Source organism: Macaca nemestrina, chromosome 2 (genome assembly GCF_043159975.1).
Source record: "Macaca nemestrina isolate mMacNem1 chromosome 2, mMacNem.hap1, whole genome shotgun sequence".
Lineage (NCBI taxonomy): Eukaryota > Metazoa > Chordata > Mammalia > Primates > Cercopithecidae > Macaca > Macaca nemestrina.
Genome location: NC_092126.1, coordinates 200,457,558 through 200,482,113, shown reverse-complemented (window position 1 = coordinate 200,482,113; position 24,556 = coordinate 200,457,558). Strand labels below are relative to the sequence as shown.

The 24,556-nt window shown below is 38.5% G+C and overlaps 1 protein-coding gene across 4 annotated transcripts in view; it reads right to left on the bottom strand.

The window, feature by feature from the left end:
- The window catches only part of LOC105485564 (roundabout guidance receptor 1), a 1,159,905-nt gene that overhangs the window by 391,823 nt on the left and 743,526 nt on the right, over positions 1–24,556 (bottom strand). For 2 of the 4 annotated variants that reach the window (XM_071092573.1, XM_071092574.1), the window contains exon 1: positions 20,312–21,619. The exons of the other annotated variants lie outside the window; for them this stretch is intronic. In XM_071092573.1, coding sequence (XP_070948674.1) covers positions 20,312–20,366 — 55 coding nt within the window. In that variant the 5' untranslated portion in view covers positions 20,367–21,619. Of the gene's footprint in view, positions 1–20,311; positions 21,620–24,556 lie in introns of those variants that run through there. 4 annotated transcript variants of the gene reach the window in all.

Sequence of the window (24,556 nt, the reverse complement as noted above, 5' to 3'; positions counted from 1 at the left end):
CAAAGAGTAAACTTTACAAAGTTGAAGTGAATGCCACTAAAACAGACTCAGAAATAACCATTTCCTTTAATTTTCTCTTCTTTAATAATACACACGTCTCATCTTAAGTACCAGCTCACAGTATTTTAGTCTAAATAATAATGATAATAACAACAGAAAAGCAGGCAGGAAGAACTAGTTTTATTTTAGGCCACGTTCTGTCTCTACCTGCTTGCTCTCAAGCTTCTCAATAGAGATACTTGCCCTACCACTTATACTCAGATTTCTCCTAAAGCTGAATCTCTAGATTATTATCTTAATATTTTGTAACATTTTAGGCATTGCGTTTCATGTTTTGTAAAACGCTTAGGTAGACAGCCCACTGGCATCACAAAGTCAACCAAAGTGCAATTCCCAGTGTTTCTTGTAAACATTTTGTTCTTCCCTTATTGCTTGAGTCCTTGTGGTTCATGCTAGTCTTGTCTCCTGATAGTCACCTGAAATCCCTTCCTGCTGCATATGTTCTCTCAGCTCTATCTGTTCATTCTACTACCAAAAACTGTTTATCTTTCCTCTTTGCTTCATTTCCAGTAACAATGTCTTTACTCATCATCTCTGCCCTTTATTAGTCTGATAGCCTAATCCAACTTTCATGCTACTGGTTGAGAGATCTTTCTATCCCACCCTATTTCGGATAGGCAGTTGCCTACATAAAAAGCATTTAATGGCTTCTTTTGCCACATACTTAAAGGCAGTCTACTTAACAAAGAATAAGAATATCTTCATATTCTGAGACATACAAGTGGACAGGAAAAATATGAAAAAACGCTCCACTTCACTAATATTCAGAGAAATGCAAATCAAAACTACAATCCATATCATCTCACACCACTCAGAATGGCTATCACTAAAAAGTCAAAAATAACAGATGTTGGCAAGGCTCTGGAGAAAAGGGAACATTTATTATACACTGTTGGTGGGAATGTAAATTAGTTCAGATACTGTAAAGAAAAGTTTGGAGAATTTTCAAAGAACTTAGAGCAGAACTACTATTCAAGCCCCTAATCCCACTAACCAAAATAAAACAAATTGACCTACAAAAAGACAAATCCTCTTGCATGTTCATCACACTACTTACAATACCAAAGACATGGAATCAACCTAGGTGCCCATCAAAAGTAGAACAGATAAATAAAATGTGGCATGGAATACTATGCAGCCATAAAAAAGCATGAAATCATGTTCTTTGCAGCAACATGGATACAGCTGAAAGCCATTATCCTAAGCAAATTTACACAAGAGCAGAAAACCAAATATCACACGTTCTCAATGATAAGTGGGAGCTACATTTTGGGTACTCATGGACATAAAGATGGGAACAATAGACATCAGTGACTGCCAGAGGGGAAAGGAAGGGAAAGGAACATGTGTAGAAAAACTAACTTTTGGGTACCATGCTACGTACCTGGCTGACTAGATCACTGTTACCCCAAACCTCTGTATCACGCAATATACCTTTGTAAAAAAAACCTGCAGATGTACCCCTCACATCTAAAATAAAAGTTGAACAAAAAGGAGAAAACCTTCATATTCTGACCATAGATTTATCTTTACAAGCATCTGATGTGACAATAATTCTAAATTATTGATAGTTTCTTCAGTATACATACAACATGATTTTTCTTATCTCTGCCTATATATGTTTTACCTCTGCTTAGTCTGATGGGCAATCAAGCAAAACAGATAGACTATTCATTAATATTTAGGTCAAATTTTCTTTAAATACTCCTTGACCCTAGTAGGAAGTACATTTTCCCTTCTTGCACTTCTATTACCATGTGGGTGTGTGTTCATCATATTCTAATTATTCATATGCCTTCCTCAGTTATTACACAATGTGAACTGTATTAATCCGTTCACATGCTGCTATGAAGACACACCTGAGACTGGGTAGTTTATAAAGGAAAGAGTTTTAATGGATTCACAGTTCACCATGGCTGAGGTGGCCTCAGGAAACTTACAACCATGGTGGAAGGGAAAGCAAACACATCCTTGACATGGCAGCAGCGAGGAGAAGTGCAAAGCAAAAGAGGAAAAGCCCCTTATAAAACCATCAGATCTCTGTGATGGGGTTGTTTCTTTCTTTCTTGTAAATCTGTTTAAGTTCCTTGTAGATTCTGCATAGTACACTTTTGTCAGATGGATAGATTGCAAAAATGTTCTCCCATTCTGTAGCCTGCATGTTTACTCTGATGATAGCTTCTTTTGCTGAGCAGAAGCTCTTTAGTTTAATTAGATCCCATTTATCAAACAATCCCATCAAAAAGTGGGCAAAGGATATGAACAGACACTTTTCAAAAAAAGATGTTTATGTGGCCAACAAACATATGAAAAAAAGCTCATCATCACTGGTCATTAGAGAAATGCAAATCAAAACCACAATGAGATACCATCTCACACCAGTTAGAATGTCAATCATTAAAAAGTCAGGAAAGAACAGATGCTGGAGAAAGGGTGGAGAAATAGGAATGCTTTTACACTGTTGGGACTCTAAACTAGTTCAACCATCGTGGAAGACAGTGTGGTGATTCCGCAAGGATCTAAAACCAGAAATACCATTTGACACAGCAATCCCATTACTGAGCATATACCCAAAGGATTATAAATCATTCTACTATAAAGACACATGCACACAAATGTTTACTGCACAGCACTATTTACAATAGCAAAGACATGGAACTAACCCAAATGCCCATCGATGATGGACTGGATAAAGGAAATGTGGCACATATCCACCACGGAATACTATGCAGCCATAAAAAAGAATGAGTACATATCCTTTGCAGGGACATGGGTGGAGCTGGAAACCATCATCCTCAGCAAACTAACACAGGAACAGAAAACCAAACACTGTATGTTCTCACTCATAAATGGGAGTTGAACAATGAGAACACATGGACACATGCAGGGGAACAACACACACTGGGGCCTGTCAGGGGGTAGGGGGAAAGAGGATGGAGAGCATTAGGACAAATACCTAATGCATGCGGGGCTTAAAATCTAGATGATGGGTTAACAGGTGCAGCAAACCACCATGGCACATGCATACCTATGTAACAAACCTGCATGTTCAGCACATGTATCCCAGAACGTAAAGTAAAATTAAATAAACAAATAAATAAATAAAACCATCACATCTCATGAGAAATCACTCACTATCACAAGAACAGCATGGAAGTAACTGCCCCCATGATTCAATCACCTTCCACCAGGTCCCTCCCACAACACATGGGGATTATGGGAACTACAATTCAAGATAAGATTTGGGTGGGGACACAGCCAAACCATATCATGAACTTTGTGTGTAGTGACCATAACTAATTCTGTTTTCATATCATCACTGCCTAGAAATCTTTGACCTATGGCAAGTACCCAGTAAAAGTTACATAAATTATCCTAAAGAATAGGAGAGAGTTTCACTGTACTTTTTCTGTCCATCTATCTATGAGTTAGTTTCTGTAAGATACTAGGCAATTTAAAAAATATATATTTTAACAATAATTTGAGGTTCTCAAATTCTCTAGATGTTTCTCAGCAATCTCAAATATACAGCTTATCACTATAAGTTCCTTAAAGAAGCAATTCAGCATTGAAATGTGTCTCTTTAATAATACTGAAGGCAACCTCACTGTGAGCTCTTTACTATCACATTTATGGGAAAAAATCATCAATATTAAGGATAAGCAAAATATTCGATAACATAAACTTATTTAATTTTCAGTTTGGAGGAGAACATACTATTTTTTCTTAAATACGCTTTTTTTTTTTTAGAATGTTAAAATGATCAGTTTAGAATTTTATTCATTCAATGAACAGTTACGGAGCTCCCACTATGTACCAGGTGGTGTGGCAACTATTTGGATACTTAGGTTCTGTAAAACAGCCATGGGTCATCCCATACAGTGACAAGAGACTATAGATATCTACAGGAGAATCTGTAAGTAAGGAATTCAAGGAAGGCTTCCCTGATAAACTGACCACGAGCACATATGAAGCAAGTGGCAATGACAGGCACACATGAAACGCTGGCCTGGAATGAAATAGACAATATGAAGGGGGATATGTCACACTCAAGTTGGCAGCAATGGAAATCAGGCTGCTCTTTCGGCCATGGAACCTACACCTCTGCCTACTTACTTTCTTCAAATTTCTTCCAGTATTACTATTTCTAAATGGTACTTAATTAGCATGAAGTATCAATAGTCCAACATTTTGCTGCTTTCCTAGAAATATATATTCATATGAAGAGATAAAATTAAATAATACCTATAAGAAATATGTGTGTTTTGCATTTAATCTATCCCTCATTTACAGATAAGGAAAATTTAGAAAAGTTAAATATAACCAATTTCACAGTTCACCAGTGATAGTGTCAAAATTAGTGTACAGAGAGCCAGACACACAAAATGTGATAATTATTTATTAAATCAATGAATTGCTCTAGAGGCCAAGCTGCTAACCACCATATTACGCCATAAATATCACTGAATTTCCCAGGCTTATGTCAACTGCTAACCTGAAAATCATGTTCTTAAGACACAGTATTAATACTTTCAATTTCATCTTTGCTTTCTTGAGGGTGTAACTTAATTAGTAGAAAAGGAAGTTGGAAAGAGTGTCTCGGGATTCAAAACATTTTCAACAAGTGAAGTTTGCAGCTAGTACTTCACCTGTCTTTAGAACCCACTGTATTGCTCCAGGATTCAAAAGGGCCTCATTTTTCTCCATCTTCCACACTTCTCAGTCCTGTGCCCGTCCCACACTCCACATGAAAACCTCCGTTCCCCATTGCTACAGAGATGAGCTCCAAGTAAAGGAAGATCTATAATCTGATTAAAATAATCACAGTAATTGTAAATCTCTTAATCCTCTTAGAAGCATTAACATTTTTTTAAATGTGGGAGTGGGGAGGCAAGCTGATACAGCCTCTAATTGTTGGCATTTTTGTACAGCATAAACATTATTATATTTCCCTTTACTAGGATAGAAATGGCTATCACATTGACATGGCAATCTGCCCAGAAATCTGTCTCCAAACTGTCAAATTAACACTGAATTTTCCTTTACATGCTCATGCCTTCTCTGCTTTTGTTTGTTTGCTGTTTTGAAATCTCCGAGAGGGGAGATTAATTTTTTTTTTTAATTTGGGGTTTGTAAATCGGGGTCTACACCCAGAACTAACATAAACTAGTTTCTTTTAAAAAAATAAAGCCAAACAAAACAAACAAAACTTGATAAAGACTACTTAATTAGGAAAATAATAATAGAAACAATGCAACAATTCACACTGAACAGAAGTCAAAACATACCAAACACTCTTTGAAGCACTTTACATATGTCAGCTTATTTAGTTTTCACAGTAACCCCATCAAGTAGATATTCATATTATCTCAATTTTAATGATAAGGAAAACAGAAAAAAGAAAAAAAAAAGCACAAAAACAAATTCTATGCATTTTACTGGGAAACATAATGAAAAATAAAAATTTCTATTGACATAATCCATTCAAGTTGACATGGCTAGTTGGTAATGAAGCAAGATTTCAAACCTACGTATTTTAACCCTGAAGCCTTATAACCTATGCTCTACTGAAAAGCACACCAAGGAGGAAAAATTCATTGAGAAATAATCCTGCTCACTGTGTTATTCCTAAGTTAAAAACTACAGCACTTCAATTCTGGAAGAGACTGAAATATCCATTGGTTCAATTACCTTCTATTACAGATGAAAAACAACACAACCACGGTGTGGTGAAAAACGACTTAATGGCAGATTCAAAGCCAGCAACAACCTACTCTAAATCCAAGACGTGTTTTTCTCCTGCACTATACCATAATCAATCTACAGAAAACCCATAGAAAAATCCACAAACTCCAAGCCAAGGTAGACATCCAAAGTCCTTACCAATCTATTTTGTGAGGTCCAGTACAAATATAACTGTTGAGTGCCCCCATTTATAAACTACTTCCAAATTTGGTGCTATACAACATTTCTACCACAAGTTGTTCCAAGAGTTTTGAATTTTTTTTTTTTAACATGGGGATGTAAATTTGTGATATTTGGCAATTTTGGTATTTCTTCTTTCATGTGTTCATTTTTCTGTTTTTAAAATAACAATTTACTCAAAAAGCAGAAAGAGTATTCATTCCTTCTATAACTCCTGTCAAAGCAAAGTCAAGAAATTCATACTCCAATTTTATTCCCTAAATCACTTATTAATTCACAGAATGACATATGTGCCAGTTGTAAGTAATTCATTAGACACAGACTCTCATAGTTTGAAAGGAGATACAGATGAGTGTATGCAATATGGCATGACTGTGGGCAAAGACAGTATGTAGAAGGTACTAGAGAAAGATAAGAAGTACCTCAAATCTGTCCTGGGTAGGTGACTGGGACAGCTAAGTCCCATTAGCTGGAAGATGAGACACCTGTATTGATTCACTAGGACAAACAGGAATTGGGATGGAAAACAGGGGAGGGAAAAGAACAGAGAGGAAAGGATATAGACAGAGTATCCCCACATGGAGGAAGCAGATGTTAGAAAAGCCAGAGGAGTAAGAGTGTATTCATGTGGTTAAAGTTGGTGCCACAATTAGGCATGTGTACAACGTAAGCAAATCAGCAATTCCAACACACCCAAATACACGGTACTGTCTCATAAGAAAATGAATTAAACATTTTATTTCTATGGTTCACAAAGAAGAAAAGGTCTTTGTAAGGAAATAAGGAAAAGAAATAGAGTTATGGTCCCAGGGACAATAAAAATCATCAAAGCTTAGACAAATCAGCTAATATACTCTCATGACATTCTTCTAAAGGCTGCAGTTATCATCTATAGAAACAATTTCCAAAGAAATGTGGGAATCATGGCTGTCTTTTCAAATCATGAAGAATCCGTTATTATTGGCAAGCTATTTGTCAAGCATCAGATAATGCTCATCTTTAAACATGCCTCCTATGGACAATAAAATGCTGCTGATGGTTTCCAGCTTCAAATGAATCCGCTCTCCTTGCTCAGGGCACATTACTGCTCCTGACCTCTTCCCTGCCCGTGCCTTGACCTTCTCCCACTCAGACGTTATTCCCTTCCTCATGCCTGTGAGCGTCTCATATTATTCCTGAGCTGTAGCTCTAGAATTTAGCATGAGGAGGGCTGCCCCTGATAGATGTCTTACGTGAGTAATGCTCTTAATGATCCCCAATGGGACTACCATATTATTCCAGCAGGATGAATCATTCAGACACAAAAAGAAATTCTATGCATTTTACCGTGAAACATAATGAAAAATAAAATTTTCTACATTTGGAAATATTTTTCTTAAATTTTGCAAAAAATAACCAAGTTTTCCCAAGGAAAAAAAAGAGTTAACAAAAGTTTCTTCATATATTTAGTTTTGTAGTATATCTCAACCACCTGAGCATATTATACCATTTCTATGTTGCCTAAAGAAATCCTCCAAATGTCATTTCAGAAACTTATGAAATATGCACAAGATTCCTCACAGAAATGCTATATATACTCTTGAAAACTGTGCACAAATCAATATTTTGTAAGTTAAATAACATTTTTCACTGACAAATTATTTCAGAGATGCTTTCTTTTCATTTCTGGTTAATATTCAATTGTTAAGGATTACCAATCCTTTAGATTAAGCTTCTCTCCTGAAAATATTTCTGTCAAATAACTAATACTCTATTAGCAAATAACAAAACAAATAAGGGAAACTAGATTTTAAAAATAATCCTGCAATAAATACTTGCAGAAGATAGGGACTTCTTTGTAATCCAGCCACAACCTCAATTTTCTTTATTTTTATTTCTTAAAATTTCCTTAATGTATTTTCCTAACATGTAATTCATATGCAACACAGTGGTGCATCTCTTAATAGCAATCAGTAAGCCTTAAAACCATGTTGATAATTTCTCTTCTTATTCAAGAATATATTTATTTATTCAGCTCATCAGGGACTCTTAGCTCATCAAAGGGCTCGTGGTTTTGTTTTCTTTGTTTGTTAGCTTTAGGACAAAAGAATAAACATAAACAGTAAAACTGATCACTTTGCCTAGCTCAACAAATACAATTTGTAAAATGTAAATAGCTACCAATAAAGGAGAAGCTTTTGGTTAAGTAAGCCATTGTGTAAACATTTAACTAGTAACTATACAAAGAAGAGGGGCAAACACCAGAAAAATAAAAATGTAAAACACAGAAGATAACAAAAAGTAAGGAGATACTGATGTATTTAGAGTGGAAATAGGCAGCAACAGATTGGTCAGTTGGCCGTAGGATGAGCGGTGTAATACTGCAGCCACAAAATGATGGCCTGTATACCATATTTGGTACAAGCACTTATTATTCATTCACACTCATCTATCCATATTTATTGGTTAGGAAATTGTATTTAAAAATACAAATTTATGCTTCCTCTTGAAAAGTCCATCTGAAAGTTTGTCGACATTGAGGCTGTATTTCCCTGGAGCAAGATTCAGCCAACCACCTCTTGGCCCTGATACAAGCACTTCCTTTCTAAGCAGACCTTGTATAGGCATTTCAGTTTTCAACCCTTACAAAATAATATCAGAAAAAAAACAAGAAAACAGAATCTCTTAAGTTTTATTTGTGAGATTGTGACTTTAGACCAGACTTCAGATGGTTCAGTGGGAAAAAAAGATGAAAAGATCAGTTATCTAGCTTCGTAATACATTTTAAATCTCCTGATCCAGAAAAGCATTACATCCCAGGATACCAAGGGAACACTTATAAAATGCAAGATTTGTTGGATGGTTAGGAGAAAGTTAAAAGTTATTTACATTTTTAAATAAAAAGGAAGGTAGACTCCTCAAACTTGACCTTACACTTTAGAAAGACACTGGCTAATTAGATATATTTAAAACAATAACAACAAAAACAACATAACCAAGGGAAATGAATCTTTATCAAATGAGAAAATAAAACAAAAAAGGTGGGGGGGGGCATCTTGTGCCTGAAGAATAACAAGTTTAAAAAGAACAAAATAACTCTCTTCGAATACTGAAACTAAATTAGATTTACCTTGGGTAGCTTTGGAGGATAAAACCAGGCCAGTAGGTCAGGAATTAGAATTAGGTTTTAGCTTAATATGCAGACAAGTTTTATAAAAATTGTAAATGTCTATGCTATGAAGAGATAATTCCTGACACAGAAAGTAATGAGCAAAGAATGAAGACTGTGCTCAGGGTACCGCGGAGAGGGCAGAAGGACAGAGACATAGTGATAGTCCAAGGTACTGTCCAAAGGATTCTCTGATAGATTGAAAATAAAAATACACACAGCATTATATCAAAGCCTATTTTATCTGTCTACTGCTATCTATAACCTCAAAGAAAATGCCAGAAAACAAATATCTTAATCTCTAAGAATTTGGTTATCAAATTTATATTTATTTTACTTTCACCTTCTCTCTATTTGGTTGAAGCATTTTTAAAAATTATTTATTTTTTAAATTGACAAATAAAAATTCTATGTATTTATGGTGTACAACATGTTTTTAAATACGCAAACATTGTAGAATGGTTAAATCAAGCTAATTAACATATGCATTATTTTTTATGGTCTAAATATAAGCTCACTAAGAGGTCATCTATTAAATCACCTACACAGCAACCAACCATTTACCATAAATTCCTTAAGCACAGGGAATGAGCATTTTTTTTCTACTTTGTTGCCTGGTTAGGTGACTGAAAGAATGAATGAGATTATTAAATAATGCTCTTTACAATACAACAATGTCATAAGTGAAATTCTGTAATAACCAATAGCTATAAAGTCTACCTCTTAAAGCAGATTTTCAGATCACCACTCCTAAATGCACCTCTCAAATACTTTCCCTAGTCAAACAAGTTTTCTCTATTATTTCTCTCAGCACCCTTTCTTTGGGAACCTACTTATTCCAGGAAGCGTTTCCTGACGAAGTTAATCCCCTGACCCACCCGTTCCCAAAATGCAATTCTCCCCTCTTTCATCGTATCGGAAACCCAGTTCCCAAAATGCAATTCTCCCTTCTTTCATCGTATCGGAAACCCAGTTCCCAAAATGCAATTCTCCCTTTTTTCAACATATCGGAAACCCAGTTCCCAAAATGCAATTCTCCCTTCTTTCATCATATCGGAAACATCTTTCATTCATATAGCGCCAACAATTCACTAATGTAAATCGACACTTCATTTTGTGGTCTATGTGTACACAACTTGAATCTTGTATTAAAAGCTCTTGCACATTATCAGGTATGCCTGAAACATTCCTTAAAGTATCTAATACCAGCAAAGGTTGGCAGCTGCTGAATAATAATTTTTTATTATTATCATGATTGATAGTAGTTTACTGAGGAATAAAATAACATTATTAAGTCCCATTAATAATAAACAAGTAGCATTAAATGAGTGGCAAACTGCAAAGCAATGGATGTACTGAAATATATTTATTATGAAGCATGTGTGTGTGTGTATACATGTATATGTATACATACATAGTATACACATATGTATATTGTATATTATACATATTTATGTATACATACTTTTTTTTTTTTTGAGACAGGATCTCATTTTTCCACTCTGACTGAAGTGCAAAGGCATGAATACAGCTCACTGCATCCTCAACCTCCTGGGCTCATCCACCCACCTCAGCTTCCCAAGTAGCTGAGACTAAAAGCATGCACCACTACACCATGCTAAGTTGTGTTTTTTGTTTGTTTTTGTTTTTGTTTTTGTTTTCTGTAGCATCTCATTATGTTGCCCAGGCTGGTCTCAAACTTCTGGGCTTAAGCAATCCTCCCACCTCAATCTCCCAAAGTACTAGGATTACAGGCATGAGCCACTGCACCCAGTCCTGAAGTGTGTGTGTGTGTGTGTGTGTGTGTATGTGTGTTGTTTCTTTTTTTTTTTTTTTTTTCCAGATGGAAGTCTCACTGTTGTCACCTGAGCTGGAGTACAATGGCACGATCTCAGCTCACTGCAAAAAATATATATATAGTTATATATATTTTATATATGTATCTATATTTTGTTTGTTTGTTTGTTTGTTTTTTTAAGTAGAGATGGGGTTTCACCATGTTGGCCAGGCTGCTTTCAAACTCCTGATCTCAGGTGATCCACCCGACTCAGCCTCCCAAAGTGCTGGGTTTACAGGCGTGAGCCACCATGCCCAGCCTGAAGTATATTTTAAAACAATGTAAAAACCTTAATAAGAACCAAGTCTCAAATAAGGGAAAGTTTTAGATATACTGTTTTGATTAGTGGTATAGAGGGAAAAACTGGGGAAAGCTTCAATTTTCATTTAAGCCTTATGTAAACTCCCAAACCTATGGAAATAGATGAATGTAAATATACAATCCCATCTACGTGTTTGGAAATAACTTTGGAAGACCACTGAATTCAGCTGAGAAAACTCTACCTAAGAAATTATACAACAGCCATAGTCAGAAACACATATTTAAAACAGTAAGAAAAGCAAAAGAATGGTATTCCCCAAACCAACTGCATTACTTCTGAAAAAGTATCGATTACAGTTCTGTTTTTGGTAGCTATTACAGACTCATACAGGTTTCACTGGCAGGAATTATGTGAACCAATGCTAAAGTCTTTGTTTTCCGTAAAACCTGTCATTGGAGAAGAACACACCTTTAAAGGAATGCTAATCACAGATTCTAACTAAGCTTCTGCTTAATATGTTTTATTATCAATTACATCTTATCACCATTTATTATCAAAATCAAAAAATGAAAATTAAACAATCAGTTCCTTATAGAAAAGGATAACAGTGATTCTACTTTCTCTATAAGGACAATTCTACTCACACAATTGAGCTATCATAAAAACTAGTTGGTACTTACTATTTCAAATTTATTCCACAAACTGAACAGCACTGAAAAAACCATATTATGGGGCTGGACTTAACATTTCTGTGTTGTAGGGTGTGTAATACCAGGGTACATTCTTTTTTGTGGGTTATCATGTGACAAAGAGAAGAAAGCAACAGACAGTAAGATGCAACATAAAAATGAAACATCTAAAAAGGAACTAAAACAGGTTGGCAGCATGATGTAGTTCCCTCCCAAAAAAACATCTAAATATGTTCTAAACATATTTTACACTGTTTCATCTACATTCATTATCTTTAAGGGAATAGTATAGTGTGTTTGTAGAATCATGAAAAGCAGGAATTCTGGGATGAGACAGGCTAATTTCAAATCCTCACTCTACTACATTGACTGGCCATAGTAAAAGAGCTTAACTTGTTGAACCTCATTTTTCATATTGACAGACAGGGCTAATAACAACACATTCATTTCTAATGTGATTGTTTTAAGTATTAAATAAGATAAGGCATGTTAGCACTTTGTCAAGCAGATAATAACACTGTATAACTTTTAGGCATTATCAGTATTACCATTATTATTAGAGATATTATTGATTCCTAGTGTTCCCGGTTCCGTGTATACAGCTGGGCCTATACTACTGCATCAATCATCACTTAATAAGTCACTTGGGTTTTTTCATCATGTAAAAAAATATATATATATATATCTATATCTATATATAGACTCTTAAAAAGCAATGAGTGCTTAAGATTCAATGACCCATGATAGGAGAAAAGATCAAATAACACAATGAGTTTCTTTTTCTTCATCACCATACTGAATTTAAATCAAAGCTGTCCTTAGGATGCTTGTGTTCAATCTGAATTCATGGAGATGAATAGCAATGATCTTGTCAGTGAATACCCTTCCTATTTGCATAGATATCTGAATGAAAGCTTTACGTCTCCCCTGTTTTTCTTCTACAGATTTAGATTTTGCAACTATATTACTAAATTCATTAATTTAAGCAAGTGGTCGTTCTACCAGGTTGCTAGGGCATTTTCACTTCTCTTCAGATACAAGGGAAATGAACAGATGCGTTTTATTTTCCACAGCCTGTACAAGCTGGTTTACTTTACTCAGACAACTTGCTAATGGAATGGTCTGGATATACTGAAATTACTTCCCAAACCAAGCAACTAAAGAAGCTTAAAGCTACCCAGAGGTATGTGTAGTTAACACATACAAAGGTACTTTAACTCACTTTGTTGTATGAGCAAGGACCATTTCAGTGAAGTTTCAGAGTGAGAGACTTCCTTCTCAATAAAGCCTAAGCACACAAAATCAGCTTTAGAGCTATGCAACTAAAAAGCAGACATGTTCTTGCATAGGAAAGGAATTGCAGAGAGATACATTTCTTTAGCCAAATTAAAAGTCTACCAGTAGTGAAAACAGAAAATCACATGCTAAACAAGAAAATGTAACAGCAGGCAAGTTAAGTTGGAGATCAATTTATGAGACTTAGTGTATCTCATTAGCACTATGTCGCCAAATGATACTGAAACAGACATTTGTGACCCGATTCAATCATTCTTTGGCTTCATTTTCTTTTCCTACTCTACCTGAAATTGATAATAATGTAAAAGGGCTCCAATCACGTTAGTGCAGAGAAGTTAAAATCTAGCTTTGTTTCCTCTTCTACCAAAACCCAGGAATAAACTTAGCAAGTTGGTGTTATATATATACTCCATAATGCTGCATAAATTATGACCATACCTAACATGATCCAAAGACTTTTATGTCATATGAATACTATCTTGTTATGCTCATTGAAATTATAAGTTAAATCAAGAGATAACATATACCTGAAATGGCTTTTCAAGTACTTAATAATCACATGTAACAGACTTTTTTACTCTTTAACTTTCTATACAAACTGGGCATACGAACTGTGTTTCAAGCAGAACTCAAATAATCTTAGAGAAGAGCTTTGAGGACTCCATGCTCCTTTCACGGCTGACTGTGGACAAGCTGTCCCCAGCTCTCAGGTCCTGTACAGATGAGTTGAATTTAGATATATTTTGAACTTAATACTTTCTGAAATCTAACGAAGAGCATCTTGAGAAAGTGTTTTAACTGTGAGCTGTTATTACTAGAAGTAGTTTAAAAATGTGTTCTAGTAAACCTTGCTCTACTTAACTGAAAGACTAACATGATTTTAAAAATAGATCCCCAAAATACTGTATTATTAGGAAGCAAAACCGACTATTTCCTATATGCTGCATACAAAGCAATCACTTGACACAAAAAGACTATATTCCCATTTAACACAGAACCACATTGCTCTGTTGACATTTGCTTGTATCCTTTGATGGTGCTTTTAACGCTTCATTTAAGTGTCAAACTAGGTGACAAGCATTAAGCCCAGATAGACTATTTAGTCTCATCTTGTGATCCTAGAACATTTTCTACAATTGCTTACCTTCTATCCACTTTCCCCCAAAAATAATATGAATTAATTAAATTAAATAAAGAATATTCTTTTCCGGCTCTAAGCCATGGACAGCTGTGAACGCCACAGAGGTATTTCTCTCCTTGAATAAAGTCAGAAAGATATGCACAGTCATGCTGTTCAAAATATTATCTTAAGTGTGGAACAACACTGTCATAAGATGTTTGGAAGCCAAGTAAAATCGCAGAAATAAGAGGATTTGTAGCAGCCTGTTTTGGCTGAAGGGAAATGAGGCTGAGCTCTCCCATGAAGCAAGCAACATGACACCTTTCGGTGTTAGAAATAGCCTTTTGGATGGTTAAAAGAGAGAGAGGAAAAAGCAAAGCAGTGGAGATCAAAGCTATCTCCCCGTACACCACAGATCATCTTTTTTTCTTCCTCTTCTTCAACAGCAAGATTGAAGGAAGGGGCTGAAAGTGGAGGGTGAAGGGGAAAGGAAATCATGCTAATCCAGAATTGTAAAGAATGGAGGTAGCCTTTTGATCTCCACAGGATGGCAACTTTATTGGCTATGCATAAGCAGTTTCCAACCAGCTGATCAACCGGGTATTAAGGCTCAGCCCCTCCATGATCAGTAACCATGAAGTGAGTTATCTGTGAACAGCAGTCAAGCAGAAGGCTCATCTGCTAAATGATCACCAGCCCATACTCAACCCACAGCCTAAGAGCAACCACAGGGGAAATGATTGTCTCTCCACAGGCTCCTCTGGGAGGAGTACCAATTATCTGCCTTGGGATTCAGAGCAGAGCAAAATCTTTCCTCAAGTGTGCAAGAAGGACAATGCCATTCATTCTCCAAAATACAACTTGGAAGCCATGTGCATCTGCATCCCCAGCAGACAATGTTTGGAATCACATTCAGTCTCCTCTTTTAAGCAGGCCAGAAAATGCAGACATCATCAAGGCTGAATGTGAACTGGTTAGATGTAAAGAACGGACTGTCTTGCCTGGTGATCTAAAAATTAGAGACCATTTTCTTAATAACAGGAAGAATAATACCTTCCATCCAAATTCTCAAGTGTTCAAACCACAGTCTTATGTAAGTGGATTTTTTTTGAGACAAGTTTTAAAATAAAAAGCGATTGAACCATAATCTTTCTTATTTAAATTCTTCATTTCTCTCTTTCAACTAGGAAAATGCACAGTAGTTAAGAGTTTTGGAGCCAGCGTGGTTCAAATCCCTGCTGAACCACATTTCCTAACTTCTCTATGATATAGTTTCCACAACAATAAAATCGGGGCACAGTAATGTCTTAGAAACAACAGCATATATGTCATAGGATTTTTATGAGCATTAAATAAGATAATGGCGAGTGTTCAGTGATAGTCCTAGTTTCATAGTAAAAGTCGCCATTTCCATAAAGTTTCTTATTGCACCTAGAGTTTGAACTCCATCTCATCTTTTAATTATTTCCTTCTTCCACTTTACTGGTCTCCTTTAAACAAAAGCGTTACGATACAGAAGGTAACTACTTGGTGTATCGGTCTTGTATATACATTGAGGCAGTCAATATTCTAAAGTCTTATCATATGTAGGTTAAAAAAAAACTATTCTATTGATTCACGAAAGAGTTAAACATGCTTCAAATTGCTTTATTTTTTGTAGTTTTAAACATGCAAACTATCTAGTTCTTTATATAGTTGTTGAATTTAAGAGTATATACACTGACATCATATTTTCAGAAATCCACTTTTTGGGCCGGGCACACTGGTTCACCCCTGTAATCCCAGCACTTTGGGAGGCCGAAGCAGGCAGATCACCTGAGGTCAGGAGTTTGAGACCAGCCTGGCCGACATAGCGAAAACCCATCTCTATTACTAAAAATTCAAAAATTATCCTGGCATGGTGGTGGGCGCCTGTAATTTCAGCTACTCAGGAGGCTGAGGCAGAAGAATCACTTGAACCCAGGAGGCAGAGGTTGCAGTGAGCCAAGATCGCGCCACTGCACTCCAGCCTGGGTGACAGGGTGAGACTCCGTTTCAGAAAAAGAAAAAGAAATCCACTTTTTGGATTCGCTGCTTGTGCTGTGTGTGGTCAGAGGGCGCACTCACACTTGGCCGCTCTGTCTACTTCCACTGTATCCCCGCCTATATTTTAAAACTAGCTTAATGCTAGACGCAGTTTCTACTACACTTCTCTAGACTTCTGCTTTTTGTTTATTACTTTATTTTTCTTTTTGGTTCTTTCCTTTCATGTAGTCTACAGATTACCTTAGGCCTAATTTTAAATTGAATGATAACTTTGCTTTCCTTCTATTTTCCTATATGAACTCGAGCTCACAGGGCAGTTTATATTTTTGTTTTAAAAATTAAACATTTTTTAAAGGCCAAAATTAACCGAAGTATCACCATAACATCTTTTATTAACACAGATGATAATAAAGATTCAACCACTTATAGTCTTCACTGAGAAGCTGTTATGCTGCTTACTTCCCGTTGGATTCCTGTTGCCCAGTTATTTTAAATTATAGATATCTAGTCAATGTAAAAATGAAAAATAAATGGTCATTGTTAGTCTGAAATTTAGCATTCTGTGTCACTTTAATTGACATAAGAATATTTCATTTGTTGTAGCAAAGACTAAGAAAAAACTTCAGGTAAACTTTCTGTTCTAAGACCTTTTAACCATAAATGTCTTATGCATTCGAATGTCCATTATCAAGAAATAAAGATATTTTAAAAGATATCACAGTATTTAAGTATGTACATTTAAAAGCCAGAAAGGTTATAAAGAAACTAGCCAGATCATATTGGAACTACACAATAATCTTACCAGAAAGAAAGACGGAAGAAGGAAGAGAGGAAGATAGACCAGAGACCAGACAATTGGTTCAAATAGTGAAACTTACCTAAAAAAGTTCCTCTTCCCAAGAGAAACCCTACCCCCTCCCCCCACCAAAAAAAAAAACCCAAGAAAAAGAAAGACAGTATGAGTAAACTATCATTTATTTGAAATTCAAATCTCATCCTAAGTTTGAACTGAAATTCAATTACTTTTTCACTTAAAAGCAGGTTTTAGCAAATGGATTGGAGAAGAGGAAGTCTATGAAGGAAAAATGTCAGATCCTGAGAGAGCACATGGATTTTTTTCAGGGCTACCTCTCCCTGCACCCTCCCACCCCACAAACTCACCAGAAGTCTATCTGTCCATAAAAAAGGCAGACAGACCAACTAATTAAAGGAATATACCTGAAAAATGAATTTCGGAAGGAATAACCACTTTTTCTACATCCCAGTTTCATTGAATGAAAGGTTATTTTTTGTAGCATCAAGTTAATAGATAAAAGGTTGTAAGAAGTGAACACTCTTAAGCACAACACTTAATACTAAGTATGCCATCAACATACCAAAATGGAGTTTATAATCTGTTTGAAGAAAAGTGTTAGACTTTGTTAAGTTGGCAGACAGTTAAAAAAGGAAGAAAAGAAAGAAAAAAAGAACTGACAACCAATAGATGCTTTCACAGGTTAAATCTTGTTGAAGGTTAAGTTATCCTCTCAGTACACTTTGATTTATTTAAGCTCACCACATTTCTCTTAAATACACTCCATTAACAAGTGATAGACTGTGATCCTAGGCTTGGGGCAAGACATGAAACACAATCTTTCAAGAACTTCATTCATTCTCTGACCAGGTGTCTTGAACACACCCAGGTTACTAGTTACTTGAGTTCTGTGAAGTATTATTCAAATCAATGCACTCACCCTAGCAGCTCAATAGTCTGGCCTCCCAAGTTCAGATTCACAGCGTGAGTGAAAGTTATCAGAGGAATAGCAAGCTTCAGGCTAGGTATGAGGGAGCACTTTGGAAAGAAGCTTTTGTCCTGAAAAGTGGCAAAGTAGATAGGCACACCTATAGGAAAAACTTAGGTTTACAAAAATCATCAATGGCTTAAATGGAAAATTAAATAAGGAACAGAAAAACTAGAAATTTTAGATTTCTAAAAGCTAGAAATCAATGTAGCTCTAACATTATAATTGTCTCATATCTATTCAAATTACAATTCTGATATACTACTCAGATTACTAAATCTAACAGGAGAGTATATTCCCAAATAATTCTCCAACTGAAGACAGAATTTCCAAGTTGACACGACCAGCTTTCAGTGATACCTTATTAGTGTGACCCTATCTTTAATCTACAGCCATGATAAAATGTTCCAACATATACAAACTCAACTCAAACAGTGACTAATGACCATTAATCCCTCTATCTTCAGTAATCTGCCCCTCCAGTCATTTATCACAATGACACTTCACTTTACACACGTAAATAAACTTTAGCCAGAAAGGTGAATCAACAGAAATCTCAAAGGTATCTGAAGCTGTAAATTAAACTAGGGAGAGACACAGCCAAGAGAGGCAAATAGAGAGATCAGATTTTAATGTTTTTGATTTGCATCCACAGCTAGGTGTGGGGGATTGGAGGGACTATTCAATCACTTCGATAGGCAAACTAAGGAAAACTAAGGCGTTACAGAAGGAGAAGCTGGAAATGGGGAATGCCAACCCCAAGGAGTTAGTCTACTCATCCCTCCACTGTGACATACATGAGACATACCAGGTTGAAACTTCACTTTGTTTTCTTTAAAGGAGAAACAATTTAATAATTTTTAAAATGTACTTTAGTTGCAAATCTTCCTTGTAACTTTCAGCCAGCAAGCACAATTCATAGGCTAAAATTATTTTAGGAGTTTATTCGGTATCATTTAGCTGACGTATGTGGTTTATTTATTTATTTCCACCCCGCCCCCTCCCCCCCCTTTTTCTTACTCTGTTAACTATCTGCCTTAAGTAAAATCCCCGGTCAAAACATAAATGATAACCATAGACCACAAATGCTCAAACTAACCTTTAAAATCGTTTCATAATTGTGCAAACTGAGTGACTCTTACCGATAAGCCCTGATGCAACTTGAAGCTCAGTATGAGAATGACTATAAAAATTCCGAGGTCCAGTGTGTATGTGTGTGTGTGCGTGTGTGTGTGCGTGCGTGTGTGTGTGCGTGTGTTTTAAAGCTTGAAATCGGATCCGTGATTGAAACCAGAATCTACCAAAAAGAAAGAAACAAAAGTTGAGTCGTGGCTCAGTTCACCCATAGTAAAAAAGTTTCTTAGGGAGGGTAAAAAAAAAAAAAACTATTTGCAAGTGTAGATACAGTGTAAGGGCCCCGTTTCAGCATCCTTCCAACACTTCATATGGAATTTCAGTATGATTTAATTAATCCTAAACATCCCAAATTCAGCTGTTTTCTTTCGCCAGTGAGACTTCCCAGGCAACTAACTGTCCCCTTTCCGATGCTGGCAACCGCCTGTTTCCTTCTAAACCCAGCGAGGCAGTGGCTATTTTATATCCTACCTTAAGAAGAAGTTATTTCATGAAGCTTCTTCAGAATCAAATTTAATTACAGACTTTGGTTACATAAAACAACTACTAATAACCCCTTGTGCTCGGAAGAGGAGGGGCTAGAGGAGGACTAGGTTCAGGAATCCTGGCCAGCCTGCGGGCCACAAGCTCCCAGGGCGCACATTTCCCTCCCCAGGGAAGCGGCCGGTGGCTGATCCTCACTTCGGCTCATCCTGGGGGCCCCAGCTCCCCGCCAGCCGCGGCCTCCTCCCACCCCAGTGCTTAGACGTGCGTTTGCCCAGAGTAATCTGGGCGTGCCCTGAACTTGGCAAAAGGCCGAGATCTGCAAAGAGTCTTGAGGAGGTTCAGGGGCGGAGGGGAGGTTTTGGGGAATGGGAAAAAGAGACAACCCCAAATGCGAACTAGGAACATGTTCGCCTAAAAGTCTTGCAGGAATAGAGCCCCTCCCGCCTTGGGAGGGACGCGTAACCAAAATGCAGTTCTGGGTTTGATTGTGAAAAGTGGAGAGAGGGGAACAGGGAGGATCAAGGGTGAAGAAAGAAGACGGGGGTTACCTGAACAGAGACATATTAATCCAAACAGGTAAAAGTGAGCAGGCTCCGCAATCATTGTCCTCGGGTGGATCCTGCATACAGTCTCATGCCAAGAGGAGAGAGTGGAAATAGGGTCCCCAAATGTATGAAGCCACACACCACACACACCACACACAAAGGCTTAATATAAGCAACGTGGGTCAATTAGCCGGGAGTTTTCAGGGCAATTACTCGTCGACCTTTCTGGACGCTTGTCAGTATCTCAGAGACTTTTGCGGAGGAAGAATTCCAAGGTCTGTCTTCTCCGGCCGCAGGGTTTCCGAGGCGGCTCAGACACTTTCAAGAAGCACCATCCAAAGCGAACAACAAAGAGCCGAAGCAGAAGCGCAGTCGCGCCGCTTCCTGCCTCCGCGGTCGGGCCGAGCCTCCCGGCGTGCGCCCCCCCAGAGTGCGGCCGGGGCAGGCGCGGCGCGGGCGGGCGCGGGGCGGCGGCGGCCAAGCTGGGGTGTGAGAGCGGATCCGGCAGGGCCGAAAAGTGCGGCTCCGTCTCCCCGCGAGCCCAGTCAGCGGCGGGCCACGCGCGGCGGCGGCGACGGCAGCCAAAGGAGCAGCAGCAGCAGCTCCGGAGGACGGGCTCGGGGTGCCGGGAGTGTGACTGGGTGACTCCGCGCGCAGGGGGCGAGCGAGGGGGCGGTGCGGCGACAGCGGCGGCCTGGGCGGGCCCTTGTTCCCATCACTTGCGGGATGCGGAGGGTACTGGAGGCGGCGGCAGGAGCGCGGACCCTCGCACGTCTTCCGGGCGCCCCCAGCCCCGCGCGGCGCCCAACATCGCCCCCGGCCCCTCGCCGGCTGGGGCGCTCGCAGGCGCCCCTGAACTACGCAGAAGCCCAAACTTCCCGGGGGTAGCTGCCTGCACCCCTGGCTCGTGGAAGCTGCAGAGGCAGCGCCCGGCTCTCCCCGGGGCGGCAGAGAAGGGCAGGGAGGATGCTGCTGCGGGTGGGGAGACGGCCGCCGCGGCTCCCCCGGCTCCTCCCGGATCAGCGGCGTCTGAAGTTTCTGCTCTCACGCTGCCTCCGCTCCAGCTCAGTTGCTTGTGGGTTTCCCCCAGTGCCCGCGGCTCCCGGTTTCCTCCCTCTCCTCCCCGGCCCCAGAATACTTAAAGGGGCCGCGTGGTCCTTGCTGCGCTTCCCTCTACTCTCCAGGCGCGGGTCAGGCAAGTTCTGCTCCTCAGTATTTCCATCCACAAGCCAGGGGTGCCCAATGGCGCCCTCAGGTGAGAATCCAATTGCTCAGAATCGGAAATCCAGGCGAATGAGAACCTGTCTTGTTTCTCTCGCCACCCCTAGCTCCCCTGCACCTTTCTCCAAATGGAACCTCCCAGCCAAAGACTTCAAAAATCCTCCTGGTCCAACTTAACCTCTTCCTTGCCGCTCCCCGGAATTGGAATAGACTCTCAACTCCACTCTCACTTCTCGCCAGTCCCATTAAAAAAAAAAAAAAAAAAGCAATTTTGAGCAACATGCCTTTAGGACAGTAGGTAAACAGAGAACTATCCAGAACATATCAGTAGATGGGCAGTCTCTACGACCATCCTTTTAAGTTGCAGTTGTGGAAGTCTTGTAGAAAAGATACCCAAATCATAAGGCACAGGGTTGGGCCTTGGGATCATTTCCTCATGTTTCATTTGAAACTCTCTCTTTCAACTTGATAGACTTCACACATTAGAAAGCTAACAATGGGGAAGTTAAAAAAAAAAAAAAAGAGAGAGAGAGAGGGAGAGAGAGAAACAAATGCAAAGAAACATTCTTAACTAGCTGAGTTTGCAGTTAGGAGAAGCTAGTCAGCATTTCAAAACCAGACACAGGCTTTGACACCCAGTGTGCCCCCTCTTAAATCCCTACCTGCCAGTTACAGCTCTGTGACCAGGTCTGTTTTCTCTTCTCTGTTTCTGTTCTCGAGATATTTTATTGCATTAACAAAAATTACACAAAGCAAAACAAACCTGACACATCTGAAAGGCATTCATTCATTGAGTCAGTCACTTTTCTTTCTTTCTATTAAGTAAAACACAGTGGCCAGGTGCTGTGGCTCACACCCGTAATCCCAGCATTTTGGGAGGCCCAGGGGGGCGGATTACTTAAGGTCGGGAGTTCGAGACTAGCCTGACCAATATGGTGAAACCCCGTCTCTACTCAAAATTCAAAAATTAGACGGGCGTGGTGGCGTTCGCCTGTAGCCCCAGCTACTCGGGAGGCTGAGACAGAAGAATTGCTTGAACCCAGGAGGCAGAGGTTGCAATGAACTGACATAACGCCACCGCACTCCAGCCTGGGCAACAGAGCAAGAATCTGTCTTAAATAAACAAATAAATAGACACAGTATGTAAGATACCTAACATGCCGAACCCTGAATAAATGGCAGAATTGTTATCTACAGAGTTGTGTACCATAACTTCCAAAAAACTATTTGGTGTCTAGCAGTATATATAAGAAGCTGCTTTCGGTGGTTGCCTCTGGAGGAGAGAAGCGCACAGTGGATAGGGCAGAGAAGGAGGATTTGCTCTTTTCTACATGGTGGTGTGCTTTTCCATTTCTTTTCAGGTGAGCACATTCATTACCTAATGGAAGATAAAAATTTAAAAGTAAATTGTACATTGATTTTGGTTGCTGCTGGTGCAACCGATGACCTTAGAGCAACATTTTGTGGAAACTCTGGTTAACGGCACCTAGCTTTGAAAGTGAAAGATAGTTTAATCCTGAGAAAACTGACTATAAATTCAGTAAACAGACTGGAGATAAGAATTCAAAGACTCCAACCAAAATCTTTTCAGCAGTAAAAATATGAATGGGCAGTCAAAGCTGAAAAGCATACATCAGTTTGGTCTTGCTGAAGGATATTTAGTGAGAAATGTAGAATATATCTCTTTTTTCTTGGAATAAAAAGTACTTTTAAGATAAGCTTACCTAGTAATAGAAAACAAATAAACACTAAAGTGTAGTACTTGAGAGAAAGAGAGCGAGATGGAGAGAAAATTCAAATCCTCATATCATTTGAGTGCATGTTAAATAAAGATGTCAAACTTTCACTTGGTAATGTAGATATACTTTTAAATATAATGAAGAATATGTATCAGGATCCCTATTGCATTGTTCCCCAAAGTGGATCTCCTGGTCTCTGGAAGTTTGCTCATATCTCTCAAGATCTCTTTTGCCATTTATCTCATTGAATGCAAACCAAATTAATATCACCCTTTATTTCTCAACTTCAGTAAGCAATGCCCATCCCCTCTCTTCCACCCCTAGAGATGATATTACCTAGGACAGTCATCAGTAAGTATCCTCAAGGAGCTAACTTTTGGCCAGCCCCGGATGAAGACCATCATCACCAACTCATATGTGTTAGTCCTTTCTTTTTTCTACCTCATCCAAAATGTGTCTATTTTCTGTCAATTATATTGGCAAAGATGGCATGCAAAGACAAGAACTTGTGTTCAGAAGGCATTGCGGAGCTGTAAGAAGTGAAACTCAATGCACCTGAGAACTTTTGTATCTACTTCCTTTTCCTCACTCGTGCAAATAAACACTTAGTGAACATCATCTATGTGCAAAAAAAAAAAAAAACAGTAAAGTGTGCTGTAGGGACAAAATGCAAATATAATTCCTTTCATTTAGGCTTTTAGAGCTCCTACTGTGGGGAGGTACACAGAGCAGGCTTCAGGGTGGAATCTGTCTGAAAAAAAATAAAAACCAAGTGCCATTGGGGTTAAAAGACATCCCAGTACATTCCTAGAGATGGATGGATCATAGCAACTTGTCACCTTTTCAGTTTTGCTCCTGAACTTTAAATTACCTGGAAGAATGCGTGAAATGCTCGTTGTGTCTGTATGAGTGCCTGTGCAAGTGTGAGTGTATACATGTGGACAGGGAAGGTACTCACAGAAGATCTTCACGGAACTCTGACATGTACAAGAGAACCTCGACTCATTCCAGTTTGGGTGGAAGACACAGCACAAGGAAGGAGAAACTGTACTGACTTGTACTCAGGAACCCCCTTTCTGATCACTATGATCTGAATGAATTGTCAGTTCTAAATTTCCATTTAGAACCTATGAAATTCAGGATCCCAAAAATTCAGGATCTTCCCTGAGAATTCTGAAGAAACCTGAAAATAATACATTACAGTAGTCCCGTGAAGAAGGACTTTTTGACAGTCAAAATTCTAGAGCAGTAATAATCTCTTGCGTTGCTCCAATGATTATATCTTTCA